The 27,842-nt window shown below is 35.6% G+C and overlaps 1 protein-coding gene across 7 annotated transcripts in view; it reads right to left on the bottom strand.

Annotated features, from left to right (window-relative positions):
• The window catches only part of TTLL7 (tubulin tyrosine ligase like 7), a 134,152-nt gene that overhangs the window by 32,703 nt on the left and 73,607 nt on the right, over window positions 1–27,842 (bottom strand). For 4 of the 7 annotated variants that reach the window (XR_010130611.1, XM_019021637.4, XM_019021691.4 and 1 more), the window contains 8 exons: window positions 23,528–23,675; window positions 23,368–23,441; window positions 21,980–22,115; window positions 19,897–19,983; window positions 13,473–13,671; window positions 9,758–9,963; window positions 8,624–8,758; window positions 6,376–6,459 (listed from right to left, as the gene is read on the bottom strand). Coding sequence is in view for 6 of the 7 variants with exons in the window: in XM_019021637.4 (XP_018877182.2) it covers window positions 6,376–6,459; window positions 8,624–8,758; window positions 9,758–9,963; window positions 13,473–13,671; window positions 19,897–19,983; window positions 21,980–22,115; window positions 23,368–23,441; window positions 23,528–23,675 (1,069 nt within the window). In the remaining variant the exon portion in view is untranslated. The remainder of the gene's footprint in view (window positions 1–6,375; window positions 6,460–8,623; window positions 8,759–9,757; window positions 9,964–13,472; window positions 13,672–19,896; window positions 19,984–21,979; window positions 22,116–23,367; window positions 23,442–23,527; window positions 23,676–27,842) is intronic. The other 3 variants (XM_055351257.2, XM_019021666.4, XM_031002407.3) reach the window with 1 other exon arrangement.

The raw sequence follows: 27,842 nt of genomic DNA, 5'->3' as shown, positions 1-27,842 counted from the left end.
CCATCAGCCTGACCACGACTTTCTCAGAGATCCACTAAAGTCTGAGGTTCTTCCTACCCAGTCCTCCTCCCTTGCATTCACTGGAGTCAGACCTGCATTGTAGCCCTTAGGCTCTTCCTGCCTACTTGTGCTCTCTCTCCCCATTATCTTCCCTGGGTGTTTTCCATTAAAAAAAAAAAAAAAACTTTCACTGTTAATTCCACCTTAGTGTCTGCCTCCCAGAAGATTAAGCTGGTAAAGCTTTCAATGATTATTGACTGACATCACAGCCAAAAGAAGGATGGATCTTATTAACATGCATCTAATGTAAATTAGTTAAGTCCTTAGCTTTCTAAACAGATACATTTTTATAATATCTAATTCTGCATTCCACAGCTGACCTACATTTCCAGGTTTCTTTTAGTTTCTTGGATGCAGTTTCTAGCTTTATAAGACAATAGCACAAGTTTCTAACTGATAGCCAAATAAATGATCAATATGTTATAGGCCAACAGACAATTTTTATACATCATTGTTATATATTCTATACAAAAGAATACCCCATATGAAGAATTCTTAGTAAAATAAAATACATCAGAGAAACAGTCTGACATGGGGAACTTTAGTAGAAAAGAAAAAATTTCAGCCTGCAACCCTTCTAAGACTAGGGTACATTCCCTTATGATGTCTCACTTAAGCACAAGGACCATTCAATACTTAATGTTGTAAACCTCAAAGAAGTTCTGAGAAGTCACCTGTCCAAGGTAAAGGCCATAGGCAATACTGAACTCAAGTCCATACTGCTTCATGAGATGTCTACTACAATGTCATGTAATGAAAAGAGGTCTAGTAACTCTTTCTATTACATGCTTTTGCCTCTCTAATTTCACCAAATAAAGCATTTTTTCAATGCACTTTGACTCATTATTATATTAGCTCTTATATTGTCAGGCAAAAAAAATAATTCAGTCAGTCACTGTCTGATCACTTTACCTCTGATTTTATCAGATAAACTTCAGGTAAGGAAGAGGTGGAGAAAAAAAATTATATATTAAATATATGTATATAAATAAATCAGCTAAACACATTTAAATTTGTTCCAATGATTACTTCCAAAATTACCTCTATATTTTTCTCTTATTCCTGTCTGGGGTAAATTTTAAGTATTTCACATAATTAATTCTAATGCTACTTACTAAGTAGACAAAAATTTTTTTAAATAACCCAATGAGAATATGTTTACATTAGAGTTCAATACCTCTGTTGCTGGCTGGTTTGCATTGCTGGCTGGCTTGATGATTTGTATTCATGATGTGTATATTTGTTAGGCTTCTTTTTGTGAATATAGATAAAAGAACCTATAAATTTTGGCAGGGTTAACTTTATAAAAATGGAAAGTTTTATAAAACTTTATAGTAAAGTTTTAACATAAAGCTCCTTATATTAAAGTAGTTACTCATGGGTAAGGGGTCTTAAATTACCTGAATAAGGGGAAGAATGTCATCACAGAATGAATGCTGCTGAAAGCTGTCCTCTGCTTATTTTCCCAGACGTGCCTCACCTTTCACTATATATCTGAGAAATTTGAGACTGTTTTGGGAAGGCCTCTTAAAGAACAAAACTGTTGAAGGAAGAAAAGGAGCCCCAGTAATCATGAGACTAGCAAGAAAAATTGCTACAAACAAGTTGCACCTGTTTAAATCCTGGGCTTCCACTTCTTTCACAGCCTAGGAGTAGCATTCCTCAGCGACTTTCAGGGCTCCATAAAATTGGGCATCTTTGCAAGATAAACTTGCTGTAGTTAAGACCAGCCCTTTCTGTTCTTTTAAGAGCCAAAATTCAATATATGAATTTTTCTGTGAAAAAAATAGAATTGTCTATAGAATTGTCTATTAAATTGTCTATGTAGAAGAATGACAGTAAACGTTTGGGTAGTGCAAACTGTGGGACTTTAACAAGCTTTTACTGAAGACTGAATACATCGTTACTTTCTGCAAGCACAAAGGAAACACAACACCTTTGATTTATACCAAAGGAAGAAGCAGCGAAGAAGCAGCAAAGGAGCTCAAAAAAAGAGAGTAGCAGGGTATAAAAATTGTAATAAAGCTCCTCCCCTCACATTAGTGCTTCCACTCCCTCCACATAACGGTGTATGATTAATACTTAAAGGTGGTTGTACATCTGAGAACTGGAAGAAGAGATTACGTAAAAATAGTTCACTCCAAATATTCTTAGAGTAAATCAGTATCAAAGAAGTAGATATACTGGTATATGTACTCAGTAGTAAATTTATAAACAAGAATTTATTTTTCCTCTAAATGTAGAAAGTCAACTGAGCATAATAACCCTAAAACATATGAAACTGTTTCTTCCAATTCACAAATACTATTAGTCACACATGTCATTTAATCATCCCATCAATGTTTATCATGCCTTCTCACATCACATGTAAAAAACAGAATAGCACTGTCTTATTATTGCTGTTCAAATAAACATCACTAACTAGTAAGGAAAGAAGACTACAGAAAGAAGCAGCTAGCTTGCTATTGAGTCTAGAATTAAAAGAGTCTAGAATGGAATCAACTTAACAAAAATTGATAGAAAGCCTCCTGCAGTTAACTTCAAAATGCGACCCGTCCTCTTGGCTTTTTAGAGGGATGGAAAAAATTATCCATAAATTTCTCAAGGGAGATCATAAGATAGCTGAATACAAAGTGCCATGAAGATTCAAGTAGAGAAAGATATCTGGTTGTAGGGGACTCCAGATGCTTTGTGAAGGAGATGGAGCTGGACCTTCAAAATATGTGGTGTGTGAGATTGTAAAGAAGGGATTCTAGTGAGCAAGGACAGCCGAAGCAAGGTCCTGGGGTCAGGGAGAGACACTCTCTGCCTCTTTCCCTTATTCCTACCTCAACACAAAACAAACGCACAGCACCATTACTTCACAAGCCCTTTCCATGGAGATGCCTTATCACTGTGATGAATGCTTATGTACAAAAATCTTTTACACATTCAGGCAATTATTCTGTAGGATGGAATGCTGGAAGTGGTTTTGCTGACTCATAAGATTATGAACATGTCATTTTAATAGATACTACAAATTACTTTTCTAAAGACTTGTACCAATGTACTATCTTTCTCTCTAATAGCATAGCAAAGGCCCTTTTACCCATACTATTTCCATCACTGGATATTATGTGTCTTACTAATTTTTGCTCATATGATGTTTTTTACTTGTTTTTTCCTCTTCATTAGTAAGGTCAAGGATCTATTTACATGTTAAATGGCTATCTGAAATCCATAAGTTGTCTTTTCATGGTCTTTCTATATGCTTTGCCATTTTATTTGTCAACATTTATAGGCAAGTTTCTTTTGTTGATTGATTTGCAGAAGGTATTGGTTCACTAGTGTTACTTTTCATTTTATATGCTACACTTATCTGTCTTCCTCAAACTCCTCCTCTATCCCCCACCCAACTGCCCTCTCAACTTCTGCCTTTTAAGATATCTTTTACCTTTCATAAGATTTTATGTAATCAAATCTGTTGATCTTTTCCTAAGATTATAAACTTATCCTTCTGTATTTTCTTTTAAATCTTTAATATTTTCTTTTTTACATAGAAAGCTGCAATTATATGAAGTTTGTTTTTATATGGTGAGAATTAAGGCTCCAACTTAATTTTCTTAAAAATAGATAATTGCTTCAGTACCACTTAGTGGAAAAATCATCTTTTCTCTATTGGTTTGAAATGCCACATTTATCCTGTATTATTAATATCGTACTCTCTACTTTTTTAAATTAGCAACTTACCTACACTTCTCTCTCTTCTAGATTACAAAAATTATATGGACTTCAGGAAATTCAGGGTTCCAATTCTAATAAAAATTCCATATTTCCATTAATCGAAGCCAAAGTCAGCGACTTGAAAACATATTCAGGGCTTCTCATGTGTTTTGCAATCTGCCTCTGTCACCAGCTTTACTATACCCTCCTCAACAGTGTACTCTACGTGGCACATGGCAGGACACTAAGCAAATATTTGCTGAATGAGTTAATGTGCAACAGTGAGTTCATCTTACTCAGATAAAAGTATATAATTTAAGAGTCATCATGTAATCAGCATCAAGTTTCAGCTTATTCATGACAATTCCTAGAAAGGGCAAGTGATAGTTTGTATTACTGAAGGAATTCGACAACTTCACTCCACTACTAAAATAGCCTATCTCCCAGAAAACAATGTTACAGTGCAGTTGATGGGCCCTTCATGGTGCTGGCCACTCCACTCTTCCACTCTCCAAGACAACCATTATGTACCTTATACTCTCTCCCCAAATCTCCAGAAGCCCTCCCCACCAGAAGAAAACTTTCCCATCTTCCCACCACATTCCCATGCACCTGCCTTCCCCCCTGTTAGAATAAATGCTCTTGATTAGGAAAACCCTCCCCCTCTCACAGCTTACTTACTCAAGAACTTTTTAACACCTCTCTTTCCTGGGCCATTCCTCTCTTCTAAATCATTCTCATCATCATACAAACTGAAAACATCTTCATCTTAAAAAAAAAAAAAAACCTTCTTGTTGGCCCACATTCCTCTCCATCTACCACCACCACATTTCCCTTTCCCCTCTATAGCAAAATTCCTTGAAAAAGTGCCTGTAGTAACTGTGGTGTTTTGCTCTCCACTTTTCTTCTTCTTGTACATATTTCAAGTTTTACTCCCCACCACCCCTCTAAATTTATGATTGGGGTCATCACTAACATCCACATTGCCAAAAATTACAGCCAGTTCTTAGTGCTCAACTTACAACCTCTGTCAGCAACACGTGACACAATTGATTACTCTGTCCTTAAAATAATTTCTTTTCTTGGCTTCAAGGACACCCAGTACTCATGGTTTTTTCACATTTTACTGGCTGCTCCTTCTCAGTCCCCTTTGATAGATTCTCCCCATCTCTCTGATTTCTACATGTAGGAGTGGCTCAGGCCTCAGTCCTTGAAACTCGAGGTAGTTTCATCTAGTTGACACCTTAAATATCTTAGAGACTCCTAAATTTTTGTTCACCATACACAATCTTAGCCCTAAACTCAAAACTCTTATACAGCTACACAACTCAACATTTTCACTTGGATGTCCAATCAATATATCAACATCAACATGGTCAAAATAAAAATAAAATGAAACAACAGAAACAGCAAAACCCTCCCCCTCTTTCTCCAGCATCCATCCATTCAGTTACCACCCTAGCTAAGCACCCATTAGCTCTTGCCTCAGTTACCCTAAAAACCTTCTAGCTGGTCCCTATTTCTATTCTGCCAAATTCCCACTCCCCCGGTTCTATTCTCCACAAGTAGTTCTCATGATTCTCTTAAATTCTAACAGGCTATGTAACTTCTTTACTCAAAATTTCCCGTGGTTCCTCATCAACTGGAATAAAACCCAGTATCTTTCCATAGCCTACAAAGTTGTGACCTAGGTCCTCCCTATCTGTCCAACCTTATCTCTTACCAAGACCCCATCACTCACCATTTTCCAGCTAAAACAGACTATCCTATAAATACATAAATAAAATGGTGCCTTGCTCTGCTTCATATACCCATCAAACTAATTTCTACCTCAGCATCTCTGTATTTGTTCTTCCCTCTGCCTGAAACATTGTCTCTGAAGATATCTGTATAGCATGATTCTCATTTCATTTAAGTCTCTGCTCAAATACTACCTTCCCTCTATTTTTTTATCTCAATTTATTTTTCTTCATAGTACTCAGTACAGTCATCCCTCTCCACCTGTGAGGACTGGCATCAGGACCCCCACTCCCAGATAGCAAAATCCATGGATGCTCAAGTCCATTATATAAAATGGTGGAATATTTGCATATAACCTATGCACATCCACCTGTATATTTTAAATCATCTCTAGATTACTTATAATTACTTATAATATCTAATACAATGTAAATTTTATGTAAGTAGTTGTTACACTGTTGTATTGTTTAGGAATAATGACAAGGGGAAAAAAGTCTGTATATGTTCAGTACAGACACAGCCATCTTTTTTTTTCCAAACACGTTCAATCCCTGGTTGGTTGCATCCATGGATGCAAAACCCACAGACATAGAAGGCTGACTGTACTACCTTACATTCTATTATGCATTTATTTATTATCAGACATCTTAACTAGAATGTAAGTTCTATGAAAGCATGGATTTTTAAAAATTCACTTTTGTATCCTCAGAACCTAGAAGAGTGCCTGACACATAATAGATACTTAATAAGTGTTTGTTGAAGAAATGAGTAAACAAATGAGCAAATATACAGTCTGTCTATGAATTTGGCTTAATGATCCTAGCTTAATACATAATCCAAGAGGGAAAAAACTTGTTTTTGAGCATTACTCACTTTTCGTTGTTTTACAGAGTCCAATTTTATAAGCCAATATGAAGCCACTTTGGTTTTATGATACTTCCAGTTATCGACGATCTGCTTGGAAGGAAGAACATTAAGGAATTTACAGGTTGAAACCCATTTTTTAAATTAATTTCTGTAATGAAAGCACTATAATATACATGCAACAAATAATGCCAACTTTCATAAAAACACATGTGCAAAGATTTCTAATACAAATTAAAGAAACCATCTACATCCAAAGCTTTCTATTCTAGTTGTATTAAGAATACAATCTCTGTGGCCCACACCTGTAATTCCAGCACTTTGGGAGGCTGAGGCAGGCAGATCACTTGAGGCCAGGAGTTCAAGACCAGCCTGGCCAATATGGCAAAACCCTGTCTCTAAGAAAAATGTAAAAATTAGCTGGGTGTGGTAGTGCATGCCTGTAATCCCAGCTATTTGGGTGGCTGAGGCACAAGAATCATTTGAATCCAGGAGATGGAGGTTGCAGTGAGCTGAGATTATACCACTGCACTCCAGCCTGGGCAACAGAGTGAGACTCTGTCTCAAAAACAAAAAACAATCTCCAATGAATGAAAGTCAAATGTCTTCAGGCACATAAGATTTGGCAAGAAATCCAAGACATAGATTTTTCATTTGTATTTTAGAGGCTGATTTATCATTCATAGTAATAAAATATTGAATAATGCATTAGAAGGCAGCCTATATGAGAATTCTACTACTTTGTTTTATTTTTGTGCAAGTCTGCAAAACTTCTGAATATATAGTATTGTAATATATACTGTAGTAAACAGATTAAAATATTTACCACATGTAGTGAACACACAGTAAACAATTTGATGTCTGCTATAAATATTCATTATATTTTATTAATTATATAAGCCTATATACATTCTTTATAGAACAATCATGATAGTCAGAAATATTAGTTTTACTCTTCGATTCTTTAATTTTCTTCTACCTGATTCAAAAAGATGGGATATAACTAATATCTCTAAGAAATATATAAAATAAAGTGCTACAAAGTCATTGGCTATATATAGAAAATTTTATCAAATAAGATGACATAGGTAAATAAAAGCACATCTAGTATAATACTTAACATCCAATGCTTTCTTTCATTTCCTTTGATGTAACTAAGTAGCACCTAGCTTGCAAACAAGTTACCATTTTCACTTTTTAAAAATATATATAACAACAAAATATATAATAATTGGGGCTTTGCTTATGACTGTGTCATCAGTACATAATATAAATTCTAATTATGGGTATTTTTTAGCAAGAAAGTCTCTTTTATTGTTGTTTGTTTGCTTTTTGTTTCTACACACTTACTTCAGACAGGTCTAAAATATATGCTAAAAAACGAAAATGCCAAGTGCATGGCTGTAGTTTTTAATCCTATAACTGGCCACTAGATGGTGCCCTCTCCTCTGGAAAAAAAAAACATATTTTATATATATAATTTATAAAATTGTATCTGTAAAAAAAAATATGGCCCAAAATATATTTTTATATATTTATAAATACACATATGGCCCCCAAAAAACAAGGTTCTATTACTGAAGGAACGAAAAGGATGTTTGAATGAAGAAATGTAACCTTGCGTGAAGAAATGCTCTTTCACAAAAATTATCTGAAATAACTTGGATCCTCTTTCTAAATTAGGAGTAAGTCACTGGTTTTAATGTGAATTTTAGGACCCTCTGACATTTTAGAATGTTCCACTGGGTGGTGCACATGTGTGTGTAACAAGAAAAACACACAGCTCAGCATAAGTCATTTCAAAAATCTGACCCCAAAAATGTGACATTCAAGGTGTCACATTCAAATATTCTTGACATTTTATGCCACAGCCCCACATTTTTCATCATACCCCATTCCATATTAGTTCTTTCTAAATCTTTATAGAAGCAGGTTTAACATGATATTTGATTAATCATTAAGAACAATAATTATTTAACACTAATTATTCTCACTTGATGAAGCAGACTTATCATTAAAATAGCACTATATACTAAAAGATATTTTGTACTGCTGATTATAATCTGATCTCACTGTCCATGAATTGTAACAATTAAAATAAACCCCTGTATTTTCTAAAGCTAGTAGAGGTTGAAAAGAACATCAATTAAATTTACTATGTCATTGAGCATAATGCCTTCAGGAAATAAATTTTAATATTTTAAGAAGAATAAAAAGGTACCAGCTCCTTGGCATTTTAGATACATCACATACTCACATCTTCTATCAGAAGTTCTGATTCTGCATCTGACTTTCCTGGAAACCGGATCTTCATGTCTTTGAGAACAAATAAGGTCTGACTTGTTAGATCATCTTCTTGTTCTTTTGTTTTCAGTTGCCGCAAAGACTCACTCTTAAATTTGAAAGAATACAGATATTTGGAGGGGGTCTTATTTCATTGTGCCAGTATAATCTGAAAGATATTTCTAGGTAAAAATGATGCACTTTTAACTGAAAACAATAACAATGAAAAAGGAAGAAAATTTTCTTTTACACTTGTGAATTCTTTGGATTAAATGGATATGAATCCCAAGAGTGTCTTTCACACTTCCACAAGGTTATACTTATTTAGCTCAAAGTACTAAAATAAAAATATAAATACTTAAAAAGGACTTCCTGGTCAGTTTCATTTGCTATATATACCTTAGGCAATTTTTCTTGATTAGAAAAAAAAATTCATTGTTACCAAGTGAAATTCACTCACTTATATTTCCTGACTTCCCTTTGGTAACATGATCCATATTAAATAAACAAATTAAATAAATCCCTAGTCTATGTGAAGGTAGCTGGAGCTATCTATTTGAGCATCTAAAAGTAAGCCTTCTTACAAACTAAATTCACTACTTTCTAAATACCAAATCTCTGGGATTCATGCTAACAAGGGAATACTATATGTTAATTTAACATACAGAACACATTATAAATAACATTGTACTTAAGTGCTCTAAGGAGAATTTATCATTTTTTAACCTATTAATCAACTGTCCCATTAAGTAAAATTTTCCAAATTTCCTCAAATTTAAAGATAGACTGCATAATACACTGCAAAACCATACATTTCCTCAGGTAATTTTCAGTAATATTATCCTACTATATCAGCAAATAGAAAATAGAAAATAAAATAATGCTATTCTCAGTGCTCATCTTTGAGTTCTGTGATAGAGTGAAGTCTGCACTTTTTAAGAGTCATACTAAATTGTAGGCTAAGGTAGGTGAATAATCCAAATTTCAAGAGGTCATGAGTTGAAATATGGAAAGGATCTGAGGTTCAGTCTGTCCTCCTCTCATCTGATCCCCTTTGCCTGAGTACAGAGCTCCCTGTAATCTTGAAAGAGCAAAACAGACGACCTACCACTTGAGAGTTGCTAGAGCAGGCATCATTACTGTGAGGCAGATTCCTCATGTAGGAGGAAGCACGGTTTAAGGAATGTGACCGAGACGCAGAAGTTGGCCGTGACACAGATATCATTTGTTGAGCAGAAAATGGGCGGTTGTCCCCACTGGAAGGTGATTGAGCAGAGATGGACCGAGGGCAGCTGACTGAACGTCTTATGGAGCCTATCAGTGATGGAGAAGAGGGATACTATAGTAGCAGTATTAATACAAGTTTTTCACTGTATGAAGTCTATATAAACTAAAGATTATAGCAGCTAGTAGTAAAGTAGCAATAAATGTCAAAGCATAGGCATCATCATGAGAATATGAGTTTGGAATACATTTTTCAACAACAGTGAACTTGTTGCAGAAGAACCCCTGTAATGTATAAAAAATGGCCCTTGTGGGAATAATACTATCAACAATCCTTCAATGTTATATCCTCAAAACATGAGATAAGAGAACCCGCAGAAAGGAAAATTAACATTTATGGAGCACATTCTATAAGCCAGGCATTGTGCTAAGTGCTACACTTATATCTTAGTCCTCATGGAAACCCTCTGAAGTAGGGATCTCCATTGCCCAGAGGCTTAGAGAAAGAACTTTTTCAAGGTCATACAGCAAGAAAGTGGTCAAGATCAGGTTTCAATCCTGACCCTATCTAATTCCAGTGTCTTCCCTTTTTCTATAATACCATGATGCTATCCACTATCCCTTGAGATTTGACTGGTCACTCACAAGAATCTGTGTATAGGTTAGAGATTGAACATTTTACAGCAAGATTCATAGGGAGGGCTGGAAAGGAGTATAGAGAGTGTACAGGCTAAATAGGTTAAGTTATAGAATTTAGAAGCCATGAGAAAAAAAACAGTAATAAAACAAAAGAAAAATGTGCAGATTATCCTAACGGAGTTTAAATATAGAATTGGTTATTATAAACAGTAGTACTGAACAGAGAGTATTCTAAGTCACAAGAGTAAATAATTTTTTAAGTAGGTTAAATTCCTATAGAAAAAGACAAGTGAAGAAAAAATGTATGGATCTATAGGGTTGTTATCAGAACAAATATCTAAGAGAAACTATAAAATATCTTCCCCAATGCATATTAAGAACAACTAATAAAGAAAACCAACTGTTCCAGATAAATTTTGACTCCTGACACAGGGAAATAGATCATCACTCAATACTATCAATATTTTTATTGTTTTTCAGTTCCTATGGTCTATATATCCTCTGTTCTGTATTCTTTCTCTGCTTGAAGAATATATCTTCATTAATTAAATAATTTGGTAAAATTCACAGGAAGCCAGGTTGAATACCCAAATATTTCTCTTCATTAGCTGTTGAAAAAAAATTTAAACCTTTATAAAGGGAATAGACATAAGCCTTATATTTAGGGATGTACTTCTAAATTAAATTTTGGAGAGTACAAAAAAGGTATACTTATTTAAGCTATAAAAGATTTTTAAAAACTTCTCTTTGTTCCAATGATTAACTTCCTTCTGAACCTGAAACTGTCACCACTTTTCAAAATGACAATGCTTCTATATTTCTAGAGAAGGGCTATATGAGGAACATACCACGGTCAATCTTTTTTTTTTTTTTTTAACAAAGAACGGCACATATTTAATGTGCGCCGAGAGCAAACTTATACTAAGAAAATACCCAAGGCACGTGCTAGTAACTGCACTGTAGTCCTACTCTCTTTGAGGGGTTATGGTAATGGTTCGGTTGTATATAACCTGATCACTGGGCAGAAGGAAAATATCCTTTGTCTTGAATCATCACAGAGTACTTTTTTTTCCTTTTTTTTTTTTTTTCCTACACATGCTAGAAATTCGATAGAATAACTAAGTAGCTAGACATGCCAATGATGTTTGGGTAGGTTCACAAAAAAATCTTTGTAACTTGCATATCCCTTTGAAGCTGAAATAAGTTTGAATTTTTCAAACTATATACAAGAGAAAGTTACACATAATCTGGATTTTGTCCTTGATCATCAGCATTACTCTGAAGACAAAACTCAAGTAGGATTTCTGGCTGAAATGTTCCTTAATGTAAGATTAAAGAAAGAATAAACACAAAGTGAAAGACTTGTTACAATTCCTCGTGAATATAAAAATAAAATATAACTAATAAAAAAGACATGTAATTAAATTAGGCTAGATTTCAAATGAAAATTCATACTTAAAAACATTTTAAAAATCTGTATATTTTAGTGCACTATTGTCTGATATCAATTTGTTAACCTATTGGTCTAAGAACAAAGAACAATCTCAGAGCTATAACAATGTTAGCAAATTTTACTCTAACCTGTCCTCATCCCCCATCAGTTCATGCCATTAGGGAGGTACACATCAGCTAATAGGAAAGGGAATCAAAAACTGACCAAATTTGGGCATAAAAACATCAGCTTCTAAAACCAACACAGAGCCATACTTACACAAAGACACACTGAAAGTATTTAAGGAATCCTTCAGAAAAAAGGAAGCAAATGATGAAATAGCTTACAAACTGTGTAACAGGTGCTCAATAAACATTTCTTAAATGAATGAGTAAATAAATAAATGAAATGGAACACAATACATTAATTCCCCTCCAAAGACATAAACCCTGAAAGATATGAAGTAGTAGCACATTTCTTTAGAGAATAACGTATAAACAAAGACCATTCCTCTAAAAGCTTTATCTATTGCTTCTTTATTCCTCATGCATTTTGCCATAAGTGTTTAAGGCCAGTTTTAAAATATCCACATTATCAGGGAAGTTAACATATTAAATACATTGCTGACGGTAAAAAGGGCTCACAATTGTGTTCACTGCATTATTGAGCTGGTTCCTTTAGTGGAACCCTAGGACAGTGGAGCACGAGGCAAATAGAGATATGAGAGACAAGTGTTCAGAAAAGTCCTGGACTGGAGGCAGCATCAGGAAGGGGTTTTCCAACTGAATCTAGGCAAACAGCAATCCCACACTGGACATTTGGGGATGAAAGAAAAATCACAGACACAATATTGCACATTTGGAATTGAAGAACAAATGAAAGAAGAGCCAAAGGAAGAGAGAGAGAATGTAAAAAGAAATACAGACAGAAGGAGAGAAAAGGAAGCAGAAACGGAAGGAGATGGAACAGCTGGTTGGCTGCTCTCCTAAGTAGTTCCTATGCATCATAAGCCCTGACTTAAGTACTCACCCGTGATGAAAATGGGAGGGAACAAAACTCCAACTATTTCACAATTATGTAACTTACAGATACATTCAAGTCAAATGCCTAGGGATATACATACTTTTTGGAAAATATATAATAAGTGATAGTATAAAACAAAGTGGGTGAAAGAAGTAGAGAGGCAGAAATTAAATGAGAGAGAATATATTGGCTTAAGAGACACATAATCATCAGATCAGCCATGAGGCACATTTTACAAAACCCAGGCAAAAATCTGGCACCTAACAAAAACAATGAAATATAGAAGAATAGATCCTTAATCCAGCCCTTTCGTTTTCTATTTGCAGATCTTGAAAGGGCTTAATTAACGGATGTGCCCAAGTCTGGTTAGGGAAGGAAGTGGGATGGAATCCAGGTCTCCTCACACACAACAGGGTTCATTTGGCCCAAGGACCTTTTACTGAGTTTAATAATTTCAGTTCCATAATTCTTTATATAACATCTAAATTAGAAGAAATTGACTTACTGGGTTGTTGAATTAATTTGTAGTGGTTGGAGGGTTTAAGATTATATGTAACTTGCTTTTCTCTTTTCTTATTTTGGTACTCTTCTTTTTCATTTTCATCAGATTCTGAAGAGCTGCTGCTACTATCATAACTGCTGTCACTGCTGCAGTACTTCGGTCTTTTCATTATCTCAGTACTCTCAGGCATAGAACACAGAGGCTAAAAAAGATGGAAATGTGTTATTTTGTTAGAATTCTTAAAAAAGGTTTATTGATATGATTAGTTACTATTTTTAATTTCCCCCATGCTTGCTGCTTTTTACTGAAGATTGAGAATCCCCCCAAATACTATTGCTGCCATGCTGCTTAGCCTACAGTGCTATGCATTGATTGTTGTTTCTGCAAAATATTCTTTCTTAAATGATATAGTCATGATGAGGAATATGTTGTTCCTATATGATTGGAATAAAGGGCCAGAGTATCCATAAACAAAGAATAACAAAATAAAGGGAAAATATTTGAGATAAAAATATAAAAATAAGAAATATAATCAGCTTTTTTCATTCCATAAGAAAGATTACTCATCAAGACTCAGAGATCTACCTTTGTCATATCATTAACATTCAGAGTTACTCAATAAATGTGTATGCATGTGCACATGCAAGTGCATCTGTGTGTATGTGTGTGGTGTGTGTGTGTCTGTGTTTGTGCATGTGAGGGGGTGGGAGGAGAAAGAGAGACAAAAAGGATAAAGAGAATAAGAATACTAAAACACTGCCTGTGAGCCTATCAATTCAGACAATGTGCAGGAAGAAGTTAGGTATCCCTTACATGACTAACTGGCTGTGGATATTTATAAAAAATAAAATTTTTAGTTAACTGTCCACTTTCCAAACTGCTCAAGAACAACTGATGTCTTTTCTCAGAGTATTCCTAACTCTGGCACATAGCTTCTGGACATAATAGAGTGACATAACTTTTCATTGCCCATGCTACATTTTAAAAATTAATAATATAATATGAAGATCAGTACGGGTAAATTTTCATGGAGGAAGGATAAATTTCTCTAATAGAGAATGGAAGATCTGTAAAGACTGAAAATGCCATGCTGTTATGTGTTACCATCCCTATTAGAATCACTTGTTTCTAGTCCTCCCAATCAATGTTTCCAATGATGCCAGCTGAAGGAATGGAAGGAAAGGGACGTGGGACAGCTTCACGTCAGAAAGAATGTGCATAACCAAGAACAAGACAGTTTTATAACTCAGTCATTCTAAGAGACTATTTATTACACACAACATATGCCTCCTATTCCTGATGGGAGAGGTTCCTTCAGTTGTATACTAGTTGCTTGTTTTCTGTTAAATCAAACAAAAATGTTTTGATGTTAGCATACACTATAATGAAATCCTTGGATAGCATGGGGATTTCACTGAAAGAAGGTATACCCTCTAGTGTAACAGTGTAGAATAAAAATAAAGACAGAAATAGCATTTCATGAAGTGCCTGGAATACAGAGTGAGCCAAAAAGCATGATCTTCTTAAATTTACAGTCTTTGCAAAGGATGAAAAATAACCAAAGCAGGAAAGTAGTTTAATTCACTAAGGTACCAACTTGTGTTTAAAAGCATGTGCTCCTTCTGATGGTCTAATATTCACTAAGTATTGACAATGTTCAAAGAGATATGCATAAAAACATTTACCAGTAACACAATCATCAAACATTTTGACAATCTTGGGGAATATGAATTCTAGAGGAAGGTTGTTTCCTCAGAAGTTTAGCATACCCAGAAGAAAGAGTGGCACAATCAGGCTTGCTAGTAGTGCCTTCCTTCATGTAGCAAACAGCTTTAAGTGTTCTTAAAGAGCTTGACTACATAATGAGTTATTCGACCCTATAAAGAATCACAAGGGGAAACGTACAGCTGAGCCTTTGTGTCTTATATGCACTTGGGACTTTTTGACCAACACACTGTTCAAGCAATAATTAACTAGCATTCACAGCAACATAAACTCTAAATAGTGTCTTAACTACAAAATGGAATTTGTAAACTGGCATTGAGTTATGGCACAACCATACTACTTATTTTTTATGTCCAATTTTATTATGAAGTAGGCTATATATAAAAAATGTATAAACATATGAAGAATAAACACCCACATGCCTATCACCCAGCTTAATAAAAAGAACATTGCTAATATTTTACTGCAATTACTTTTGCACCAACCTAATACTTAATGTGATATTATTTATGTAGCTAATGTTTCTTAGATTCTCAAATTGGTGAAAAGCTATTATTTCTCCTACTACAAGTACCAGTTTTATTTAACTTTGATTATCTCCAATTATTCTTCTACCAGTAAAGACACTGGAAATCAATGTTTGGTGTGTGATACCATCCCTCTAAAAAGGAACGGCTGTTTTGAATTTTTGCTCACTTTGAGCCCTTGGTAAACAACATAAAATTAAAAGTTATAAAGATTCTTCTACTTCAGACTGATTATGCAGACTTCAACAACTTTGAAATATAGCTGGCTTTAACAACTACAGGAAATATCTAGTTCATTTCAACAAATACATTGTTAGTTTCCACTACTTGCCTAGAATGAAAGGGATTGAACAAATCGGACAAAGTGAATTCTTCTTCCTCCCAAGAGGTTATAGTTTTGTTTGGATGACAAGCCTTATATAAATGAAACCCAGGAAAATATAAGACAATATAAAGCTGTCTCAAGGCTTCTACATTTGCCATTCTGCCAGAAACATTGTGCCTCCAGGATATCTCATGTCTGGTTTGCTGAATAGCAATAATTAATATACAAAGCTTAGAAACTTCCCAGTGTTTCCCAAAGTGATGCCATGACTCATGCAAGTATTCACTTTTACAGATACTCTAAAATATATTTCTTCCAAAGGAAGTATCAATGACATATTCTACAATGCCTCAATATAGAGCACATAATTCGGAACAGTCTCTGACATCCAAGATCTCCACCAGATAAGTATCTTATCTCTTAACCAGGCTCACCTGTATCATTTCACTATCCAAGAACCTTCCACTTGAGTCATACCAAACTTTTCATGTTTCTACAACATCCTATACAGTATCATAACTCCATATCTTTGCCTTTAATGTTCCGTCTACCCTAAATGTTCTTCCACCTCTCTCTCCTTTTTTTTTTTTTTTTTTGTGAGACAGAGTCTTGCTCCGTCACCAAGCCAGAGTGCAGTGGCGCGATCTTGGCTCATTGCAACCTCTGCCTCCCAGGTTCAAGCGATTCTCCTGCTTCAGCCTCCCGAGTAGCTGGGACTACAGGCGCACACCACCACGCCCAGCTAATTTTTGTATTTTTAGTAGAGACGGGGTTTCACCATATTGGCCAGGATTGTCTCAATCTCTTGACCTCGTGATCCGCCTGCCTTGGCCTCCCAAAGTGCTGGGATTAGAGGCGTGAGCCACCGTGCCCTGCCTCTTCCACCTCTCTTAATGCTTAGAGCATTACTCATTTTTCAAGATCCAGTTCTAATAGCACTACCTTTCTGAAGCCATCCACATGCTACCAATCCCTTTCTTCTCTATGCTGCTGTAGCACTTTACACTCCCTTTATTATAGTACTTGCCACATTACTCCCTGGTTTTTTATTTACCTGTCTGCTCTTCTACTAGCCAATGAGGTTCTTATGCATATATTTAACAAATTGAACTAATGGATTTTGAGAACCTACTGTGTGTCACACACTGGCTAGGTTCTAAGGATACAAAGATGAAAATCTACTTGCTACCCTCAGGAACTTGCAACCTCATACTGAGGCAAACATGCAAATAATTACTTGTCACAACTGCTCTATAAAAGTGTTATTTATGGAACAGCAGGAGAAAGAAAGAAGGGAAGGTCTAAGACTAACTGGGGAAATGAGGGAAGGTTTCACACAAGCAACAGCGGTTCAGCTGAAATAGGAAGGAGCCTCAAACAACAAGTCAATGACCTCTTTTTTTAGTAGGAAGACATTTCAGAAGCATGGAAAAGCATGAAAATATGATGGAACAAAGCTGGAGGCATCACACTACCTGACTTCAAACTATACTACAAGGCTACAGTAACCAAAACAGCATGGTACTGGTACCAAAACAGAGATATAGACCAATGGAACAGAACACAGCCCTCAGAAATAATGCCACATGTCTACAACTATCTGATCTTTGACAAACCTGACAAAAACAAGAAATGGGGAAAGGATTCTCTATTTAATAAATGGTGCTGGGAAAACTGGCTAGCCATATGTAGAAAGCTGAAACTGGACCCCTTCCTTACACCTTATACTAACATTAATTCAAGATGGATTAAAGATTTAAATGTTAGACCTAAAACCATAAAAACCCTAGAAGAAAACCTAGGCAATACCATTCAGGACATAGGCATGGGCAAGGACTTCATGTCTAAAACACCAAAAGCAATGGCAACAAAAGCCAAAATTGACAAATGGGATCTAATTAAACTAAAGAGCTTCTGCACAGCAAAAGAAACTACCATCACAGTGAACAGGCAACCTACAGAATGGGAGAAAATTTTTGCAATCTACTCATCTGACAAACGGCTAATATCCAGAATCTACAATGAACTCAAACAAATTTACAAGAAAAAAAAACAACTCCATCAACAAGTGGGCAAAGGATATGAACAGACACTTCTCAAAAGAAGACATTTATGCAGTCAAAAGACACATGAAAAAATGCTCATCATCACTGACCATCAGAGAAATGCAAATCAAAACCACAATGAGATGCCATCTCACACCAGTTAGAATGGCCATCATTAAAAAGTCAGGAAATAACAGGTGCTGGAGAGGATGTGGAGAAATAGGAACACTTTTACACTGTTGGTGGGACTGTAAACTAGTTCAACCATTGTGGAAGTCAGTGTGGCGATTCCTCAAGGATCTAGAACTAGAAATACCATTTGACCCAGCCATCCCATTACTGGGTATATACCCAAAGGATTATAAATCATGCTGCTATAAAGACACATGCACACGTATGTTTACTGCAGCACTATTCACAATAGCAAAGACTTGGAACCAACCCAAATGTCCATCAAAGATAGACTGGATTAAGAAAATGTGGCACATATACACCATGGAATACTATGCAGCCATAAAAAGGGATGAGTTCATGTCCTTTGTAGGGACATGGATGAAGCTGGAAACCATCATCCTCAGCAAACTATTGCAAGGACAAAAAACCAAACACCGCATGTTCTCACTCATAGGTGGGAATTGAACAATGAGAACACATGGACACAGGAAGGGGAACATCACACACTGGTGCCTGTTGTGGAGTGGGGGAGGGGGGAGGGACAGCATTAGGAGAAATACCTAATGTTAAATGACGAGTTAATGGGTGCAGCACACCAACATGGCACATGTATACATATGTAACAAACCTGCATGTTGTGCACATGTACCCTAAAACTTAAAGTATAATTTTAAAAAAAAGAAAATATGATAGAAGACAAAGTGGCTAAGGACAAAGAGAGATAGCATAGTAATTCTGAAATATAAATGGAATAGAATGAAAAAAAAATCCAGGATTTTTCTAATTCAACTCTTTCCTACTCTACTAGCAAGAACTTTGACATATATCAGAAGAACAGCACTGGATGCAGTGGCTCATGCCTATAATCCTAGCACTTTGGTAGGCCAAGGCAGGAGGATCGCCTGAAACCAGGGGTTCAAGACCAGCCTTGGCAACACAGTGAGACACCATCTCTTTAAAAAAAAGAAGAATTTTTTTTTAATTAGCCAGGCATGGTGGCATGTGCCTGTAATCCCAGCTACTCAGGAGGCTGAGGCAGGAGGATCACTTGAGCCCAGGAGTGTGAGGCTACAGTGAGGTATGAACATACCACTGGACTTTAACCTGGATGAGAGTGAGACCCTGTTATCAAAAAAAAAAAAAAAAAAAAAAAAAGGAGAACATGTAGATATCATCTACATGACAGCTTTCTACTTATTTCTAGGAATTACACCTATTTTAACTAAAACAAAATCAATGTTGTTAGGTCAGCAAAAGACGGGGCTTCTAATTAGGGTCTCTGGATTTCATGATTTGCCTTATTTATAATGTTACCCATTTATTTGATAATTATCTGTCTAGAGGTATGAGGCAAACTTAATACTTAGTTTAGAATAAGAGTACTAGCTCTTGGGTCCCTTTTGGCCTGTCCCTTTTCCTGTGATCAGGAAAATAACCAAAATGACGAATGAAACTAATAAAACAAAACAAACTCCTGAGTGTAAGGTATCATCTTCCAAACTCTACCTGCATTGGGCACACAGTCCCTGTGGTTCCTTTTTTAAAGCAGCACCAGTCTTTCTTATAGTGAGAAGTATCAAGGGCTAGTAGCATCTACTTTGATAAGTAAGGAAGGTAGAGATATACTGCACCTTTGGTCCTCGAGTCTTGGTAGTTTTTCCCATCAACTTTTCATCATCAATTTCACATTGCTCCAGAAGATCCAAAATATCTTCCTCCTTCAAAAAATATTCTAATTAAAATTACAACCACTAATGGACTCTAGAATTTTTCCAAGTTGATTAATCTCCACAAAATAATGCAGAGCAAGGATTCCTGAAATTATTTAGTGAAGATTGCTCAGAAAAAAGGAGAAATATTAAAGGGTCACGGCAAATTCTCTTGAAACTTTCACTAAAAGCTGGCATTATAATTAATACATAGCCAAAATCTATTCTGTATTAACTATCCTAAACAAATGTATCTTTATAGTACAGTATAGTATTAAAATCTTAGAGTATAATACTTCAATAAATTAGCCCATTGGACACTAAAATTTCTGGAAAGTTCATGCTGTTTTCCAGATTTCAAGTTTATGAATCATTTCTATACAGATTAGTGCAAAATGATATTAAACCACCAGACAGAAAACTGATAATTGGACTAACAGTTTCACTTACAAACATTCTAATGTGAGTATTTGCTGACTGGGCACTATTTAATGAAACTCTTTCAAAATTTTAATGATTGCACAGAGTATTTTTAGAACTTTATAAAGGTTTTCATTCTATAGTCATCAAAGGTAGCAAAAAGCCACAAGTGCCCTAACACCTTTCCTGCGTTCTTCTAGAGTCATATTCTGAATCAAAAGGAAATTTTGTAAAAGCATATACCCCAGTGGATATTAGGCAAGCCAGGACAATACGAGTATAATAGCTACACTGAAAGAGGTATAATCAACTGCATCATTGAGTTATTTAAGAAAGGATTCTAGAAAAGGTTTTTGAAGAAACTAGAAATCTCACTGTGCAGTAGAAATGTGTAAAGTAAGTTACTCTTTGTCCAAATCTAAGGAAATTTAGCTATTGAAATCCCAAAATACTCTTTTTATACATTTTTTATTAAATAATAATCTTACAATGAATTCCATGGATAGCAGTACAATATAGCCAAAAAGAAACTCAAGGAGTTCTGCTTCTGTTTAGGAGAAATATAACGGATAATACTTTCATCATAACAGCCAGAAAAGGCCAGATAAACTAAACAATCATATTTTCTAAAACATCAGAAAGCTTTACTTTAGGTAAAAAGTAATGTAAAGAAACTAAATTCCAAAGAGGAACAAGTTCTTCCTAGGTGAGCAGAGATGAGTGGCCATTTTCTTCTTTGGGGTCATCTGTCATGTCTGGACATATGTAGGCAGAGATCAGGTCTAAAATAGAGAGCTCCTACTAGGATAAAAAGAATCTTCTTGAAATGCTCCCTTTTAGAATCCTGAGCTACTATATTGAGAGGTCTGACTACCCTGCTGAGAGACTGTGTAGGGAGGAAGAGATACCAGCCAGCTCCCAGATGTTTCAGCTATCTTATCTGACACACCAGACATGTGAGTGAAGCTACCCTGTATTTCTAGCCCCAGTTGGGCATTCAGATACATGCTACTATATGATTCACCCCAGGAAAGACAAGCAGAAGAACCACTCAGCTGTACCCAGCCACGATTGCAGAGTAATGAGCAAATAAATGAAGTGGTTTGTTATGCTGTAATAGAAAAGTGCTAGACCTTTTACTACGGTGTACAGATTAGAGTGTGTGTGTGTGTGTGTTTCATTTACTTCCCCTCATATGCTAGATCTACGTAGCATCAAGAAAAAGTATTATGTAATGTTTGTTATAATCCAAAAAACAAAAATGCTACAAACCACTAGGTTAATTCCATGGGTTTCTTTATCCAGTTACACATACACATCCATGTAAGAAGATATGTTATTGTAATATATTGATATTACAACATAATATCACAATTCTCTACTCCATAATTTGTCTTGGTAGATATCTTATTTATGAAGTAAGTTGGTTCATCATGAAATGTTACCAACTGTTAAAATAGAAAGCTTGGGGAAAGCATATCTTAAAAGTAAAATGTTTTTATATGTCGGACCAAGGTGGCTTGTCTGTAAAGACATATTGTTTAGCTTTATTCTTTTTTCTCTATATAAACATTCATTCTCTTACCTTCATCCTTTTCAAAGGATTATTCAACTCTCGCTGGAATGAAGCTGCTCTTCCTGAAAGGAAGGTCTGAAAGGCAACAGCTAACAAATTTTCATACTTTTCAAGTAATGCTTTATCTTCAGGAGGATAAATTCGTCTATAACAAAATCAGATAAACCAATTTTTTAAAAAGAAGCTGTCGTAGCTCAATAGTTAACATCAACTCCATAGACAATCCTTGACCATCTATTCTATACCAGTCACATTGCCAGATATAAGCATTTCTATACTGATTAGTGCAAAATGATATTAAATATTAAACCTCCAGACAGAAAACTGATAACTGGCCTAATAGATTCACTTAGTAACTTTCTAATGTGAGTATTTGCTGACTGGGCACTAATTAATGAAATTCTTTCAAAACTTTAATGATTGCACAAGAGTATTTTTAGAACTTTATGAAGGTTTTCAGTCTATTCATTAATAGTGGCACAAATCCACAAATAAAGTTTATCTAGAGAATTAGCATTAAACAATGCAGTTCCAGAAGGTACAGTATAAGGGTTTAGTTGGGGGGAAATGGTTGGGGAAGAATGGTGATTGGGCAAATTGGAGAAATATTGAACTTTATAGGAGAGTGTTCAGGTAATAAGGGATACTGCAGGAGTGTTTTTACTTAGTGTGGTTACTGAAGTATACAAAAATGTAAGCAGTGGTTCTGATGATCTCTTTTGTAGTGATGGAATTTGCCTCTCTAGTAGATAGAAGTGGGTAGAGGTAGAGTGGCAGGAATGTGTTCTTATCACTACTGTTGATGGTGTTAAGGCCATGAAAGAACATCTTACCATGAGTGCAAGAACGCCCTCACACATTCCTTTATCCTGCTTGGGCAATGTCAAAAGTTGGAAAGTAGGCAATCTTTCCAAGAACACAATGAGCTGGGTGGGGTGGGGGGGTTTGAATCTGTCAAGGGTGATATTGTGGAAGGGTTCCAGTTTAACACAGCCCACATCCCTCTCCACTGTCTCATACCTAACTCCTTCAAACACTTTCATTATTTGCCTAGTTCCTGAAAAAGTACAGTAACCACCATGGATTGGCAGGAAGAATACCAAGAGACCTGAATTCTGACTTTTTTTAAAAGACCACATTATAACTAAATACAGTCACAGGATAACAGCAGGTTAAAAAGACCTCCTACAACCACCCAGAGGCTGGCTAGCAGGAGCGCTGTCAAGGCTGAACCATCTCCTTGCTGACTACCTTTCTTTCTGAAAGACAGTAAGCAAAAAGCACTTGCTTGGAATGAAAGAAAAATGCTTAAAATAAGCACACAAAGCTAAAACATGAAGAATCATTGCTATGATACTTCATTTTTTCAATCTATACAAAAATAGCAGCACAGTTACCTATAATTCCCCATATGTCGATTTTCATGTTCTTCTCGTGAGATCTGCTTTCGTACTTGAGCGAGTCTCTCTTTCTGGAAATGAGAAAAATTTTACAAATAAAATCCAACAAGTGAATTATGCAATTTAAATTGTGGGTACTTTCTTAAAACTTTCATACCAACTCTTCTTTCCGCCTCTCCAACTGGTGTCTCTGCTGTTCCCAGTCTGAGGAGCCTGGTAAGAGCCTTTTAATTGAATTTTGACCATAGAGCCTCCTTTGAGCCTCAGCTTTTTGTTTGGCCAAGTTTCTCCTTTTGTCACTGGTCCTAAAATATAAAACATAAGACCATATTCTAGAACTCGAACAAGTTCTGATCTTATCCCTGTGAGGAGAATTTGCAGAACAGGAGACATAGTGAAGCTCAGAATCAATGTTTATTAAACTTATATATTCACTTACATTATATTCATCTAACCATACCTCAAATATGGCACTCTGGCAATAGATATGGTAAACAGAAATTCTGAAGATACAGAGACAATATGGAAATAGTGCATGTTTTAGAGGATCAGAGGGACCTAGTTTCACATTTTGCCCCAACAATTTACCACTATACAATCTTGGGCTGGTCAATTAACTGCCTAGTTTGGATATAGTTTCCCCGTCTAAAATGTCAGCAATACTGTTTCCTCCTTGAGTTCTTATAAGATTAATTTGTGGTAACATTAATAGGTACTTAATATGTAATGGTTCTCTTCTCCTTCTTCAACCCAATTCCATTTATACTGACCACTCTTTAATACATTTTCATTTCTGACCGAAATCTCAGCCTAACAATCATCATTTATTTGAAAACATCTGCATAGTCCTTCCCATTTTTTACTCAATTATGAAAATTTACTTATAACTCTCTGATTTTTAAGGAAAAGTCCTGTTTTGGGATTATTTTCCTCTAAACCACTTTCTTTCTCTTCCCTGCCACGTAGCTGGTGAAATAACACAAGCCTGAGGATTTTTCTCTCCAACCCCTTCAACTTAAACTCTACCATACCATCATTGAAAGACCTAGCAGGAACAGGGTGTACTCCAAGAAAAAAGGAAAAGCAAGGCCAATTCTGCCCCCACCTTTAGAGGAAACAAACAAACAAAAACAAAAAACAAAAACAAAACAGAAAGTTCTATCCTTAAGCTTACATTTCCATGCTTCTATTGTCATTAGGCTGGTAGGGCCCAGATAAGAGTGTAAACCAAAGGAAAGGCGACAAGAAGGCCATTTGGCTAGCTTCTAGTGCAGAGGTAAGAGAAGTGCTTATGTTTACATATTGCCTCATTTAATTCATCATGAGACTGCATGAAGAATATGAGTCCAAGGCCCTAAACAATAAAGAGAGTTCTTTTGCCTCAAGTATGTACCATCACAACTTGACCTTGCAGGAATGTTAGGAAACTGATCCATTCTCTTTCATGACAACATTCAGGCTTGAGTGGCAAGAGGTCAACAGGTGGTCAGGTAAAAGGAATAATTTGAGAAAATAAATAAACGCATCCAGAAAACTGCAAGTCATTCAGGATTACTGGAGCTCTGGGTGAATGCAAGAAACTCAGCTTCTCACATGGACTTGAATACTAGGTTATTGAGCCTCAAATTTAACTTTACACAATGAAGGAGGACATAAATTTTTTAAAAGAGAGCATAATTATATTTGTATATGTTAAAGATTATGCTCTTGGCAGTATATACAGTGGCTTAGAAGTAGATGAGAAAAGAAGCACAAAGTTAAGATGAGATGTTATTTCATTAACAAATATAAAGTATGAGGGCTTGGAACAGGGGAGCAACAAAGGGATTAGAGAAAAAGGGTAAGTTTAGAGTAATATTTTGGAGGAAGAATGGATATGCTCTGGTGACTAATTCAATATGAAGAATAAGAAAGAGAGATGAACTTGTGATGACACCAAGACTTCTGATTTTAGTGAGTCCACTGGCATTTTCAATGATGAATACAAATTTGGCTCTGAGTTTCCCTAATTAAGGGTAAAGGAAATGCCATGGTTTAGGTAACTCTTTAACTTTTGATTTTTTTTCATTTTTTTATATCTAGAGCAATCATTTTATCATTCTATCATATATCAATGAATATATTATCATATATCCATTTAAAATGGATAAAATTTGTCCATTTTATCTAGAATGATCATTTCTATATAGCATTCAGTTTAAAAGAAAAAGAAGACAGGAAAAGGAAATAGAAATGAAAAGAGGAATAGAGAGGAACAAAGACTAAACAATCCACAAGAGAAAAAAAATAGAGGAAGCAAAAAAAGGGAATGAAAAACTAAGAGGAGGTGAAAATAAAGAAAGATGAGATCATATGATGAGTATTCTATGAAAAAAATAAACACAGATCTATATGAATATCTACAGCAAACAAAACACTCATAGACAAGGATACTTATACACAAACAGTTTGAACACACACAAAGAAGAATAACAAAAATAAGCACACAGAAGTTCCTTCAGACACATTAAGAAACAAAGAAAATCCAACTACCCTGAGACATTGTTTTGTATAAAGGAACGTTCCCACTTTCTGGCCCTTAGGAATATTGTCATTCTAAAAACTATTTGCATTTCTATGAATATTCACAGGCATAAATCAGTACTAATGACTCTCAGTACTTACACCAGAGGCCAGAATAAAAATTTAACCAAAGACCAAAAAGATCACCATTCGTTTAGCATTTAATTAGCATTTTCCATTCAACTGTATCCATATACTGACCTAAGCAATTTAGTTTACCACTTTCTTGAGTCTTTTCCACTACTTATTACCCTATAATTCCATCCAAGGGATTTCTCTGATCACTTGCTTCACGTGCTGTATACTCCAGGAATGTGGAACCACTAGAAGTTCTATGAGCTTGTTTTGCTCTGTCTCACTTCCTCATCTTTCTACAAGTAGTTGAATGGAATGCCCTCCCCATACCATTGTCTTCCAACCCAAATTCTATTTAGTACTCTCTATTTGTTAATTCCAGGTATGGCCCTGGGGATACAAAAAGAACGAGACAGGGCCATTACCCTCGAGGAGCTGACCAAATAAAGAAAGTGGGAGCAATGGCATATAAACAAAAACACAGGGTATGATGAGTACTATTTGAAATGTGGCGGGAAGTATGATGATAGCACAAAGGAGTTAGTAAACCATTTTGTCTCAGCAAAGGCTTCAAATAGAATGTCAGGCTTGAGCTAGGTTTTATGAATGTGCCGACAAAATATGTGGTATTCGTATACATACAACAGAATGTTATTCCGCCTTAAAAAGGAGGAAATTCTGACACATGATGCAACATTGAAGAACTTGAAAACATTATCCCAGTTACTTTAAGCCAGTAACAAAGGGACAAATACATATGATTCCACTCATGAGATACTGAGAGTAGGACACTCAAATTCATAGAGACACAAAATATAGTGATGGTTTCCAGGGACTGGGGAGAGGGAGGAATGAGGAATTAGCGTTTAATGGGTACACAGTTTCACTTTTGCAGGACTAGAAGACTTCCAGAGATGGATGGTGGTGATAGTTGCACAACAATGTGAAGTACTTGATGTCACTGAATTATACACTTAAAAATGGTTAAAATGGTAAATATTATGTTAAGTGTATTTTACCACAATTTTAAAAAGTCAGTTGGCATTCACCAAAAAGACAAAGGTGAACAAATATTAAATGAAAACAAGTGCAAAGCTACAGAAATTTGAAACTGTACCACAAAAGAGTTCTTAGAAAAGTCATTTCCAAGGCAAAGGAAAAAGAACAAGAAATGATCAGGTTGGAAAGAGATGTAAGGGCCAGCTCAAAAAGTGCCTTGTATATAATATAAAGATCAAAAAGTGCCTTGTACATAATTCTAAGGAGTTTAAACTTTATCTGACAATGTGGAAACAATCTGATCAGAGTATCAGAGCTTATAAATCTCTCTTCTGATACTGGCATCCCTCAGGGTTCTGTCCCTGCGCTTCTTCTCAAAACATACAGTCCAACTGTGTGATCTCATCCATTAGATCCAAGGGCAATCTATATATGAATATCAATCAAATAGATACCTCTATCTCCTGGGGCCCTGTATATCAAATTTTCCAGTTAACATTGTCTCAAAGCATCCCAAAATTAGCATGTTTAAAACTGAATCATCTTTCTTTTTCTATCTTCCCCCATTACTTTTCTAAGCCTCTTTCTCACCTATAATCTTCATCCCAGTGAATGGCACATCATCAGACAAGTCATCCAACCCAGAAGCCTAGGAATCGTAGGAGGCACTGAATTCCCAGTACCTACTGCAGTGGTAGTGGACTCGGAATAAATGGTTGTTGAATGATTTGCAGAACGACAGAATGGAAGATGCAAAATGGGATGGAGGTTAGTGCTGGAAGCAGGAAGGAAACCAATAAAATAGCCCAGGAGAAAGATAAGAAGTTTTCAGCCTT

This window comes from Gorilla gorilla, chromosome 1 (genome assembly GCF_029281585.2).
Source record: "Gorilla gorilla gorilla isolate KB3781 chromosome 1, NHGRI_mGorGor1-v2.1_pri, whole genome shotgun sequence".
NCBI lineage: Eukaryota > Metazoa > Chordata > Mammalia > Primates > Hominidae > Gorilla > Gorilla gorilla.
Note: the sequence above shows the minus strand (reverse complement) of the source record. Positions and strands in the feature narration are given on the sequence as shown.